Source organism: Ustilaginoidea virens, chromosome 2 (assembly GCF_000687475.1).
Source record: "Ustilaginoidea virens chromosome 2, complete sequence".
Lineage (NCBI taxonomy): Eukaryota > Fungi > Ascomycota > Sordariomycetes > Hypocreales > Clavicipitaceae > Ustilaginoidea > Ustilaginoidea virens.
In genome coordinates, this window is record NC_057317.1 from 2,222,765 (window position 1) to 2,235,715 (window position 12,951).

Here is a 12,951-nt window from a genome sequence, read left to right on the forward strand (position 1 = left end):
GACGCCTTGAAAAATACGCCGTCCCTCTCTCTACTGATTACAAACCGCTCTCATCTACATACGAGACTTCGGATTGCCAGTTTCTGGGCATGACTCACCTCACTTGTTGCCCTTGCCACCTCTGGCTGGTTTACCCCCTGCTCTGCCTTTTCCGCCGCTCATCATGACTCTTACTCTGCCCGCGGGGACGCAATTGACAATCTCTTCCACCTTGAGGCCCTTGATCAGTTCCACTTCCCGCGGCCACATCTTCTCCGCATCCCGGGCCGAGTCGTCGACGGCGCCTTTCTTGCCAGAGTCCGCCCTCCACTTCTCCACCACTTCCCTCACAGCCTTGCCCTTTTTGGCCGCTCCTGGTTGCATCTTGGCTTTGTACTTGAACTTTGCCAGGGCGTTCCAGGGCGCGCAGACGGGGATCGCTTCCAGAATCTCGTCGCCGGCGAGGGCTGTGCCCACGAGCGCATCCAGATCAGCGGCTTGCTCAGCCCCGTCGGGTTCGAGCACCTCGACGCCCCCCTCGTCCATCATGACCTTGCGCATCTCTTCGTGCTCGGCCACCTCCCTTTGCTGGCGCTTATGCTGAGCGCGGCGGCGTTCTTTGGCAGCTTCCAGCTCGGCTTGCTTGTCAGCCTTGGCCTTGGCCTCGGCCTCGAGACGTTTCTGGCCAGCCGCTGCGCCAATGACAGCCTCGGCCGCCAGGCGGTCCTCTTCGTCTTGGTCTCTGTACTTGGTCGCAATCTTCTTGGCTTTTCCTTTTTGACCCCGCTTGAGAGAAGGCTTTTTGGACCCCGATTCCGCGGGAGGAGTTTGCGCCCCAGCGTGACCAGCAGCCGATGTTGATGATGCCGTCTCAGCGGGCTCTTCCGCTTCCGTCGCCTGAATAGCGAGCTCGAACTCATCCTGCGCGGACCCTTTTCCCGCGCCATCGTCCTGGCATTCCGTAGCCGGCTGCTTCTCGATTTGACATGCTGCCATAGCATCTGCGACTTTCTCAACATGACAATCTCCTGCATTCGCCATCTGTTTTTGACAGTCTGATCTTTGGAGCGAGTGAACACGAGCTTCTTCCTCTTTGTGTCCGTGGTTAACATCACTCTCCGCGTCACTCCCGTCATCACTCTCTCCTGTGTTGTCGGCGACACTGACATTTGCTTCCACGGGGGCGACTTTAGAACCAACGACTGCGTCGCAGTCATGTAGCCTGTGCCTCACGTGCTTCTTTTTGCTCTCTTCGCTAATCCTGAACGTGATTCCAAGGCCGAGGAGTAGTTGCGCCGGGGGCAGGAAATTCTTGCTCCCGCGCACCATGAAACTTCCCGTTGGCAAAAATCCTCCATCCTGAGCCGATTTAGACACTTGGTCTGCATGTACCCACCAAGCCCCCATACCGGCTTTCTGGTCCCACGCTTCGGATGCGCAGACGGAGAGATTTCCGGCCTGGGCCAAGGTTGCAGGTGGAATTGGCGCATTGGGGGTGCTGGGATTGTTCTTGATGACCACGCTAGCCGCTCCCTTGAGATCGGCATGACAATAAACGTCACCCTTTCGCAAGTGCCTCTTGTAGAGCATCTCGTTTTGATGGGCATCCTTTCCTCCCAGCACAAGGTAGCCGTCTGACGAGATGAACCATAGAAACTTTTCGAACCACAATTGTGCTCGGATTGGTTGCAGGAGTGCCTTTTCTTGCTTCAGACCCTTTCTGAGGTCTTCCTTGATCTTCTGCTCGGTATTCTTCAGGGCTCGAGCTGCTTGTTGTTGGGTCTTTTCCTCCTTGACCACTGCTGTGCGCCGTTGCTCGTAATACTCTCTGGCGTTGCTCCAGGGGCTGAGTGTCAAGTTGATCTCGACCTGCAGAAGCTTGGCGGGTTGATTCATCTCGTGAGAACTGGAAGCTGCGATGCCATTTTCCGAGCCATTTTCCGAGTCGCTGTCGTCCGTCTCGTAAGGATCTACTTCTTGCTCGTCTTCCACTTCTTCTTCTGCCAGGTTCAACGTTATGATATTTTCCGCCAAGTTAAGCGGTAGAGCTATGATGCTGGCGACCGGGTTGTTTCTCTTCTTTTCACGCTCAATGAGCTTGCCGATATCGACCCAGTCCATGCCTTGAGCGAGCAATCCGTTGACTGCATCAATAGCTTCTTGCACCCAGTCCACACTTGCTTCTATTGCTGCAGCCTTGCGCATGTTTAGTGTCTGAGCTTCTTGTAAGCCTTCTATCCTCTTCACTTGCTCTGCACTGGCTGCCTCGAGCTTTCTCTTGGCAGCGGTTTCCCTCTCGTTCAGCCTCATCTCCAACTTTTGGCCCTCCAATGAGGAGAAGAACTCGTCCACAGTCTGGTTATAGCCCTGAAACTCCAAGATTTGAAGTTTTGGGTCCTTTTGAAGATTGTATGGTATGAACGGGTGGAAATCTTCGTAGAGCAAGTGCTCTCGGCTCGTCGGGGCGCCGATGACACTCGAGCCCCCGGCTCTCAAGTCTTCATCTCCTCTTCGCTTCGCGAAGATATAGCCAGTGCATGTTTCGGACCCCGTGATTTTCTCAACCAAAACTTTCGCTTGAGCTAAAAGTTGCACTAGCTCGTCGAGGAGTGCATCGTGGTTCAATACATCGCCCGGTTTTACGGTCGCGTCAAAACCATTTGACTGGAGGACATGGTCCACCAGCACGGGAGGAAGCTCGGTTACGGAAGCCGCTAGAGCTTTCCGCAAATCTCCGCCTGGTTTGCTTTTTCTTTTAGCAAAGGCTGTCGAAGCAGCAGGTTTTTCGATGGCCAGCTTTAGAGCATCTGCAACTCGTTCCCTGGTTAGAGGCGGCACGCCGTGGAAGTTTTGCCTATTGTCGAGCGAATACTGCAGGCCGACTCGTTGGGGCTCCTGGCCTTCTCCTTCCGAAACATTCCTGGACAAGCTCAGGATTTTCAGGTCGGCATCGGTAAGGATGATATTGCCACTCTGCAGCGAATCATACATTAGCAGGGGCGGGGTTCATCAGGTGATGGGATGGAACGATTGAATGTACCGCGAAAAACTCGAGGAATAATTTGTACTGGCCATCGCTGAACCGGAACTCGAGGATTCTATCGGTGCCGACTTGCGTCACAGAGGTCAGACGTCGCGTTTTGAGGACTTTGCGGAGTCGGGCCACGAAGGCGGAAGGCGCAGCCGCTGTGGTACGGGCAAACTTGGTCAAATGGCAGCGAAATCCTGTGTCGATGACCAACTGCTTCTTGTCGTTGGGCTTTGCAAACTTGAAGAGCAAGATCTTTGACGAGAGGTCATACACGTTGGCCAGGCGAAGGGGTACCAGGCTCTGATTGAGCTCATATGCGATGACCTATTCCACATAATCGTTGGTAAGGAAGGGAAGAGACACGGTGGCGGGGGTGCCGTTGGGTTCCTATTATACTCACACTGACATCCAGCGACGAGAACCTTTGCTTCATGATGGCAATGGAAGCGCGGGCCTGTACTTGAGGGCAATGTCGAAATTACATGGCATATGCTGCGGCAGAATGATTGTAGAGGCTTGGCTTGACACGATGAACACCTTGCAGCTGGACGTGGGGCAACCGAACCGTCCGTCTGCAAGGCCGACTGCCGCGGGGCAGCTCACACTAGGCCCAACTCGGCCAAACCGCAATGACGCACATGTCACGTGCCGCCTCGGCTGACTTGGGCTGGGGACCTTTCATGGGTACCTAACGGAGGCTCAATACTCCGTGGGGTACGAAGAAATACCCTAATCCCGTGGATAAGCGAAATGCACGGTAATGAATATCCATGGCAATCCGTTCGCCTCGGGGGATTTGCAACCGATTAATTCCAGCATCTTCTCCGTACGGTTCGTCTCCAAGGCCACGTTGCAACAAAGGTCACGAAAAGGCAAGGATCAGCTTCATCACATTGGCCGAGGTCTGGAATGCTGGAAATGACCCGCGCCTCAGCTCCCACGGCGAAAAAGGTCAAGGTTGCCTGCCCGTCCCCCCGTCCCCCCGCTCGCACGCCCTCGGCTAAGGTACATATTCAATCCGCGGTGGCTGGCTGGCTACACAACCTCGTTAGCGTCGACGATGGAACCGTCGTTGTCGCAGCAACCGGGCCCATGTAGGATGATTACGGAGTGCGGAGTACGCTTGTTGGTGGTTGGTGATTGCACGTTGGCTTGTAAGCGACACCACGAGCGCGGACGATATTGATTGCAGGCTTAAGCCGACGAGCCGATGGTATGTACGGAGTACTCCGTACTCGGCAGGCTTTCTACGACATGAATGCTTGGGCGAAAGCTTCTACTTTGCTTTTGGAGGTTGGTACCTATGTACCTAGGTACGTATGGTTCTCGGGGCGTACCAGAACAAAATCTCGACGTTGGGTGATGCAGCGCATGATATTGGGGCCAGGAGCAGCCCAAGTGGGTTGCAACACGATTGGGCACATAAAGCCGACCCGCTACCGGGTACCTAACATTGAAGGCAGCTAATCATCTGGAGCCACCCTGCTGGGGGGGGGCGGTTGGCTCTTGCGGGCCAAAGCGCCCAAGTTTCACACGGTCTGGTTGAATTGAAGGAACCCAGGGTGTCCCTGAAGCAGCCCGAGGTACTCCGTAAAAAGGAACAAATTGAAGCAAAGATTGAACGAACATCGACTGCACCCACAGGTACCTAAGGTAGGTACATAGTACCAGACATCCCTTAATTCAACTCAGTGCGTCGCTGAATTAAAAGGCCCCTTGATTGGCTACAGCCACGAGGTTCCGTGCCATTATGCATCCAAGTGTCCAAGACGATCGCTCCGCTGTCGGGCTGGAATGGGTCAACCGTCAGTCTAAATTGGTATCTTTCCAACTGGGAGTGAGCCGCCGCCGCCTTTTCATTTCATTTTCATTTCTATATTAATGGTATTTTATTTGGTTATCATTCTTCACCGTTCATTTCTCACCTTTACCTTTATGCAAGGGTTGTCTGAGACACGGTGCTGGTGGCATCGCTGGGCCCAAGGAGCCCGCGGTAACGTGCTCGGTACGTACCGTTGGTGCGGAGAGCGGAGCAACAGTTGACATCAATTGATTGGCTTCCACCAGACATGATCTTACTCGTACTTGGCACTGGGCAGTGGACACCGGCACCTGCACCTGGCGGCTGCACCTGGCGGCTGGACGCGAGCCCCCTCTCCATCCCGCCTCCCGCCTCCCGCCTCCCGCCTCCCGCCTCCCGCATTCCTTTGGCAAAGGAGGCGTCGAGAAACACGGCGGCGACACACTGAGCATGACGGTGACTGGACGTGTACTCCGTACCCTCATCATATACGGAGTATTTACTGGCGCAAGATGAACCCACGGTTGGGTCCAAGATGGAGCGTGGAGGGAGGCACGAGCTGGGAGGCTGGGCTGTCTGGCAGTGGAGCTCTGGCTGCAGGAGGCTATGCTGCTTCCAGACCACAGTAAACAAAACCCTGGCTCGAGTAAACACGACAAACACCGACAAACACGGGCTTCGATAGATTCACCCTGCCCAGCAACCAAGGTCTGCATGACAGCACCCCGTACGGAGTACTCGCTGCATCCAGTATCCAGTCCGGCCTTCGTCCTCAAAAGCCATTGCGCGTCTGGTACGCACCTCCTGCCCAATTTCTCCTCCTCCAATTATCTCCAACCACATCAGACACCAAGAAAATCCCTCCCCCTTACCAAAGCAGTAGAAGAAGAAGAAGATCGGAAGGCGCTTCGAATCCTTTTCCTTCTTTCCTCTTTTTCTCCATCTCTCTCCCTCTTCGACTTTTGCTTCCCAAGGAACAGAAGCCAGAGATTCCTTCTTGTCCTTCCTTTCGTGCTTCTCGCTACGGAAGGTTGTATGAGAAGATTCTCTCGCGTCAGCAAAAGTCGCCAATCTGGACTTTGAGGCCCGCGTTCCCGTCCCCTTCAGCATCTTTCCCTCGACCTACCGGGAGAGCGAATCGCAAACCACTCAATCTCAAACCCACGAAGAGGTTGATATCAAGCTCTCCAGCAACCAGGAGCCAGCCGGACGGCAAGATCAATACTCTTCAAACTCTGCCCACGTCCATCTCCCCCCGCGTGGAGAGCACAGCTACAGCCAAGAAGAGGTCCGTATCACTGAAGAGCGTCATCGCCGTCCCGGATTCCAGCAGGAGCAGTTTGTCAAAGAAGACTTTCGGTACGTTTTTTTTCTTGTCCCTTTGTACAAATTTCCCTTGTCCAAGGCTGCTTGCAAAATACTCCTTACTTCCTGTGTCTCTTTTCTCTCTCTATCCCTCCCTCTCCTCTTCTTCCCTGTCCCACCTCGCCAGACTGTTCAATCCAGCACACAAGACACACACCCGCTTGTTCCAAGTCCCCAAAGGAGCTGCCCGTGCGTCTTGGCCGTCTTTTCCCACAATTCTAGCCCGCAAAAGACGGGCAGGACAGTGCGGTGTGACAGAGCAGCCCCAATCAGAGACGGTGTCTGCTCATTGCCCATGCACTGGCCACCATAGGCCCAGACCAGGGATAACCAGACTCGACATACACCCTCCTGGCCCTACTGTATACCCCCTAGCTCAGGGGCAGGGGCTTCTCGGCTATTCCCAGCCATTATTCCAACCTGGCTTTGTTGACACAAACCACGAAAAAACAACAAGCTCGAACGAAGCCTTCTCGACTAACCTTCTCTCTCTTACCTTTCCACAGACCAGCCCCCTCCGAGTATACCGAAACACGTGTTGAGGTTGACACTCACGTCCGACCCTACACCTCCCCCGTTGATATTGCTGAGCGTGAATACCGTGAACGGTATCGCCCTGCCTATCACACCACTGTAGACACCCCTGCCCGTCCTCAGTACCAGACCGAGGACTTCCGTGCCAGCCAATACACAGTTCAGGGCCGACCCAATCTCCAGTCTACTTTCAAGGAAGAGGTCAAGTTTAGCGAACAAACCGTCGAACCTTCTCGCTTCACCCCCGCCGAACAAAAGTCCAACATGGGTTACTACGACGAAGACGGTGAGTGTCGACTTGTCGCTACGCCAGAGAGAGGCGATTGAATTCTGACGGTTACTCCTTCGGGCAAGCAGGTCACTACCACTCTATCCGCCAGGGCATCCACAAGCTTGCCGACAAGGTTGTGCACCCTCACCACCACCATGACCAGGTCGACGTGGACATCAAGGAGGATATCCGCATCACCGAGACCCGCCCTCGCCACGGCGGCGGCGGCGGCTCATACGTCCCCAATACTGTCACCATTCCGTGCCACCACATTCGTCACGGCGACTTCTTGATGCTGCAGGGCCGACCTTGCCAGGTCATTCGCATCTCGACCTCTGCTGCCACTGGCCAGTATCGTTATCTCGGTGTGGACCTGTTCACCAAGCAGCTGCACGAGGAGTCTTCCTTTGTCTCCAACCCTGCCCCCAGTGTTGTCGTCCAGACCATGCTTGGCCCTGTCTTCAAGCAGTACCGCGTCCTGGACATGCAGGGTGGCAGTATCGTGGCCATGACCGAGACTGGCGATGTGAAGCAAAGCCTGCCCGTTATTGACCAATCAAACCTTTGGGCTCGACTGTCCAATGCCTTCGAGTCTGGACGTGGCAGTGTCCGCGCTCTCGTCCTCAGCGACAATGGCCGTGAGCTCGCCGTCGACATGAAGGTCATTCACGGCTCTCGTCTGTAAACAGGCTTGTCCAGTGTCAATGTGAAGATGAATCCATCACCCCCTTTGCGGACACGGATAGAGTGGCTACGGTGACGAGCGCCTGTATCAACAGATTGGCAAATTGTCTGCGCGAACGGGAAAAAGTTGACATTGGAGTGTAGAAATCTGCTGCATAGTGTGATATTTGAAAAAGATTTTTTTTTTTTTTGGATGGACAATTTGTTTGATAAGAAATGGAGACTTTTTGCGTATGTAGATAGGAGACTGTTCCTGTCGTATGGACGGACCAATGAAGAGTCGAGTTGTATCCGAACTAGTCCGTTGGCGTGATGTGTTTTATGCAAATAGTTTCTCGGGTGGGATGCTAGTGGATGTAACCATCAGGGTTGTTGCACTGTGAACTAGCAGCGCGGGGTTGCGGTGAAGGCTTGGTTGATATCGAACATCAATGCTTTTTCGTATTGTGGTGTGGTCCCCCAACTTGAGGGGTCGGGAAGGGCATTGTATAGGTAATAAGAAGCTGTTTCCCTTCCCACCTCCCGAGTCTTGAAGCTGAAACCGTTCCGTCACAACCACAAACACAACAGCAACAACAACAACAACAACAACAACAACAACAACGAGCAGAGTTTCCAGACACGTCCGCAACACCTGGAATTGTGTGGCTGCAACCAGACACGGTACTCGTCACCAAAATGGGCAGTCAACTGTCCAAGTCTCCCTCATCCCGGCCGCAAGAAAAGGACGCTTCTGTTTGTCTGCACAAGAAAAAGGCGGAGGATGGCGTGCAATCGTGTGCCTATGACGAAAAGAGCGCTGCTTATTCTCTCGAGGCTCGTGAACCGCACGCCCTGCCTCTGGAAGCCGTGGCTCTGATCCCGAGCCAGTTTCTGCAGGACCCCCGGAATAGGTACGTGTGCTGGCAAATGAGGCCGCATGTTCTGTGGCAGATGCTTGGGCCTGGCGGGCTTGGTTGTGCCTTTGGACCAGACACCTTTGCTGTCTGCTCTGTTCGACAGCTTTACCACCGACAGCGTTGTCAGAAGTTGCTGCCAAGCGGCCTGTTTCCAAGCCAACTTGTATTGGCCTATGACGAGAGAAGATAAAAGCTACTAGCTTGCTTGGCATGAGTTCCGGCGCTGACTTGCGCGCGTTTATTTTCGCGCGAAACCATACATAGACTTGCGCTGTCAGCATTGAGCTCGGCCGATCCTCGTGCTGTCTTGACCTCACAGGCGTCCAAGATTACCAACCAGCACGTCTTCAACACCAAGATTCCTTCCGAGGGCGCCCCAATCACGAACCAGCGATCAAGTGGTCGATGCTGGTTATTTGCCTCCACCAACGTGTTCCGCCTGGCGCTTATGAAAAAGTACAACCTGGAGGCGTTTGAGCTTTCCCAAGCATACTTGTACTACTATGACAAGCTTGAGAAATCCAACTGGTTCCTGGAGCAGATCATCGGCACTGCCGGCAAGGACCTAGAAGATCGCCTGGTTCAACGGCTGTTGGGGGATCTCGTCTCCGACGGCGGTCAGTGGGACATGGTGTATAACCTCGTGGAAAAGTACGGCCTTGTCCCGCAGGCGCTCTACCCAGACAGCTGGAACGCCATGAACTCCTCGGTGCTCAACGCCATCCTGAAGACAAAACTGCGAGAGTTCGCCCTGAAGCTCCGCAAGTTGCTGCTCGCGCCCGTGCCGCCAGCCCCCGGTGTCGTCGTCGCCGTCAAGACCACCATGATGAAGGACGTCCAGCACATCATAACCCTGCTCTTGGGGCCGCCCCCGAACCCGACCAAGGCATTCACATGGCAGTACGTGGACAAGGACGGCAAAGCCCACCAGCTGACCGTCACACCCAAGCACTTTGCCAGCCACATCGCGTCATCCTCGTTCCAAGCCAGCTCGTCCACCATCTCGGGCATGGTCTCGCTGGTCAACGACCCGCGCAACGATTACCTGTCTCTGCTGACCGTTGACCGGCTGGGCAACGTCGTCGGCGGCCGAAACGTCACCTACATCAACGTCGACATGGAGACGCTCAAGTCGGCCTGCGTCAAGATGATCAAGGCCGGTCTCCCCGTCTTCTTTGGCTGCGACGTCGGCAAGTTCAGCGACCGCGCCTCGGGGGTCATGGACCTCGGCATTTTCGACTACGAGGTGGGCCTCGGCGCCGGCTTGCGCGCAATGACCAAGGAGGAGAGGCTGCGGGCGGGCGAGTCCCTCATGACGCATGCCATGGTGCTTACGGCTGTGCACCTGGACGACAAGACTGGTGGGCCGGTTCGGTGGAGGGTGCAGAATAGCTGGGGGCCTGACAGCGGCGACAAGGGATGGTTCGTCATGACGGACGAGTGGATGGACGAATTTGTCTACCAGGCCGTTGTGGATGTCAGGTTTCTGAGCAAGGAGGTGAGGGATGTTGGGGGGCAGCAGCCAGTGGTTTTGCCGTTGTGGGATCCAATGGGTTCCTTGGCGTGATAAGGAGTCCAGGGATGTCTGTCTAGCGGAAACGTTCAAGCTTTTTGTACACGATGGCGATGGGGAATGAGATATAAGCAGTGAGACATAAGATTGCTTGTTCTGGATAGCTTATCCGGCCATTTTCCTGTTTATTATATTTTCCCTCTCTTTCTTTCTTCTTTCTTTTTCTCTTTCTCTCTTCTTTCTTTATTTTTGTGAAGCAAATCACCTACAGAGACGCCAGGGCAACAAACACTTCGTAGGGACATGATGGCCGTCTGCCATCGCGTTTCGAATAGTTGACCGTCTGTACATGTTTTGCAACGTCGCCTGAGAAAAAATTCCCTTCCTCGGCCCTGTACCTGATGCCTGAGCTTTTTTCATCCGGCCTGTCTCTGTGTAAACTCTGCCCATACGCCTTCACGATGCCGCGTAAATTCACATGCGCTTTCATACCCAATGCCTTGCTGACAGCCCTCACAGCAAGTCACACCATTACATCCCCGACGAGTAGCACGTCAAGTCGAGGTTTCATTTCCCTCAACATGGCAGCTGGACGCTCCGATCGCTCAGAGTTTTTGCCCAGCTCAGATGTTCAGAAGGAGAAACCGGTGAACAAAAGCCGTCTAAATGCCGTGCAGCTTGCCAGCTAGGAGTGGGCACCATGCAGGTACGGGCTCCCAGTCGTCCAATCGATCATTCCCTACATGTTGGTTTCCATGGCTGCCCAACCTGCGGCTTACGGGGGGATCAACGTGGCCCGGGATTTGATTCCCCAACGGAATAACTACCTAGGTATGTATCAACATGGTGCCAATCGGAAGAGTTACCTGTGTGTACCTCTTTTCGCAGAGACTTTGGAGAATCCAGCCTCCCCGTTGAACTCTATACGCTCATTTGGGGATGGCGTCTAGCTTACGATTTTACCGACTTCGCATTTAATAACCTTGTGGCATTTTGGCTGATTGGGCGCATCGAGAATGCAGGCTTTCCGTTTTCGGGTTGGGTAGGCTATCTGGTGAAACGTCGTAGAAGGCGCCAACCCTTGCGACTTTGGTCTGTCTGCTCCTGGCTTACCTTACCTGTCAAGAAGGGAAATCGATGGTGCTGTGCTTGACCATCAACGCGGGATTGCCTGGGGATTGCCTCATCAATCTACTGTGAAACCGGAGGTTGGGAATACTCTGGCCGCAAGCAAAACCCGTCTCGATACCTTGGGGCCCCAGCAGCCAATCATCATGCTACTGCAACCGGTATAGCCACGACGTGGTGTCTAACCGGCTGAAGGGAGGGGATTGATTGATTGGGCTCATTAGGACCCAACCGGAGCGACGGATCTCAGGTTTCCTTCGGAGGCGTCCGTCGCTGGGTGCGGGGGAGCAGAAACAGAGTTGGGAGGCCAATTTCCAAACATGTGGCTCCAAGACCGGGACGGACGCACGCCAAGACCGGGGAGGTGACTCGCGCGGTGCTTTGATCGAGTGCCTCGTCTCTTTTTCCTGTTTGAATAAGCTCTGGCGCAAAATATGAGAGCCTGGTCCTGGTCGGGTTTTGGGTTGCTGCTGTCGAGGAGGGCGTGCTCTGAGTCGGCGGCACCATTTCCAGCCTGGGATTGACGAACATCAAAGTTGATCAAGACTCTGTCTACTCCGTACAGGGAAGTCCATTGGTCCGATGCCCCCCCCATGCTTGCCTTAGGCCCAACTTCCAAAGCATTGACGGATTCCTCCCAGGGCGACTTCCCCTTCCTTCCGGAAGGAACAGGGGGTTGCGGTTGCCTCGTGTGAATTGAGCTGCCCTCTGAACCTGGTCTTGCGCCTCGTCCAACGAGACATCACCGACATGCCTCTTGTTGAGGTTTTGACTCTTGGGCTCTTGACAGCACTTTGAGTCAAGTGTTTCGGGCGGTACGGACCCGGGGAGCAGTCAATCAATCAATGCATTAGGTGCATTTGCAGGTACGTACGTCTTTGTGAGGGGTCCTGGGCAAGCCCTGAAAAGAGGCCCGCAGGCGTCCAGACGCGGAGCCCTGCATCGACACGAGTCAAACGGGGTCATCCGAGACAAGAGCTGGTATGTACGGAGTAGCTTGGAAAGTTTTACCTCGAAAATCTGTCTTGGACCTCGCTCCGATGGTGGCCCCGCCGAGATGGCTCGCTTCGACGGTAACCAGCAAGCTCATTCCGTACGGGCAGCTACACCATGTCTGCAGGAATGGCGACTTTTGCCGGCAAAGAGAAGAACAAGACAGCCAGACACGACAGAGACCCGCGAGGCCTGATTGGCATCCCGGCAGGCAAACCCTCGCAAGGTCTTTGCATAGTTCTTGCATACCCAAAGGGACTGGGACCAAGACCCAAGTGGCGACATCGGCCTAACGGGACCTCTCTTGAGCAACTTGCATCACTTTGGTCCACCAGCCCTCGCCGTCTCGGTGCCGTTTCGAGTGGCAACAACGTCACGCCGCGACGGTTCGTTCGTCAGCCTGAGTAACGACGTCTGAGAGACGGTGCAGCGCTGGAGAAGCGAGAGGGGGCCATGGGGGCCCAATGACAGCCACGAGTGCGCGCCTGTGCACCACCCACCAGCCTCTCCCTCTGGCAACCTCCCTCTGGGCCACAAGGCAATGCACCAAGGGTGCAGAAGCTGGCAAAAAGCTAACAAAAAAAAGCTAGGGAGGGTGCGGGTGGAGACGCGCCCATTGAAGAAGTCCGCGGATGATGGACCGGGCCAGTTGACACCAGACGTGACATTGATGCACTACGATGGGCCGTAATGTCGGTACCTGCCCACGGACAAGTCCTCGAGTGCAAATGCCGAAACCCAACTCCATGTTTC

The 12,951-nt window shown here is 54.8% G+C and overlaps 5 protein-coding genes across 5 annotated transcripts; 3 read left to right on the top strand and 2 right to left on the bottom strand.

Moving 5' to 3' along the window:
• Positions 1 to 99: 99 nt before the first annotated feature.
• UV8b_02353 (uncharacterized protein) lies at positions 100 to 3,443 on the bottom strand (the record flags this gene model as incomplete). Its single annotated transcript, XM_043139851.1, has 3 exons — positions 100 to 2,952; positions 3,020 to 3,334; positions 3,411 to 3,443. The coding sequence occupies 3 exons, from the start codon at positions 3,441 to 3,443 to the stop codon at positions 100 to 102; spliced, it is 3,201 nt and encodes a 1,066-aa protein (XP_042995785.1).
• A 2,082-nt stretch (positions 3,444 to 5,525) lies between these two features.
• UV8b_02354 (uncharacterized protein) lies at positions 5,526 to 7,666 on the top strand (the record flags this gene model as incomplete). The annotated part of the gene is made up of 4 exons (XM_043139852.1): positions 5,526 to 5,604; positions 5,870 to 6,170; positions 6,683 to 6,996; positions 7,068 to 7,666. 4 exons carry the CDS (start codon positions 5,526 to 5,528, stop codon positions 7,664 to 7,666), a joined length of 1,293 nt encoding a protein of 430 aa, XP_042995786.1.
• A 677-nt stretch (positions 7,667 to 8,343) lies between these two features.
• On the top strand, positions 8,344 to 10,131 carry UV8b_02355 (uncharacterized protein; the record flags this gene model as incomplete). The annotated part of the gene is made up of 2 exons (XM_043139853.1): positions 8,344 to 8,558; positions 8,829 to 10,131. 2 exons carry the CDS (start codon positions 8,344 to 8,346, stop codon positions 10,129 to 10,131), a joined length of 1,518 nt encoding a protein of 505 aa, XP_042995787.1.
• Positions 10,132 to 11,425: 1,294 nt separating this feature from the next.
• Positions 11,426 to 11,800, bottom strand: UV8b_02356 (uncharacterized protein; the record flags this gene model as incomplete). Its single annotated transcript, XM_043139854.1, has 1 exon — positions 11,426 to 11,800. The coding sequence occupies one exon, from the start codon at positions 11,798 to 11,800 to the stop codon at positions 11,426 to 11,428; it is 375 nt and encodes a 124-aa protein (XP_042995788.1).
• Positions 11,801 to 12,315: 515 nt separating this feature from the next.
• UV8b_02357 (uncharacterized protein) lies at positions 12,316 to 12,606 on the top strand (the record flags this gene model as incomplete). Its single annotated transcript, XM_043139855.1, has 1 exon — positions 12,316 to 12,606. One exon carries the CDS (start codon positions 12,316 to 12,318, stop codon positions 12,604 to 12,606), a length of 291 nt encoding a protein of 96 aa, XP_042995789.1.
• Positions 12,607 to 12,951: the final 345 nt, after the last annotated feature.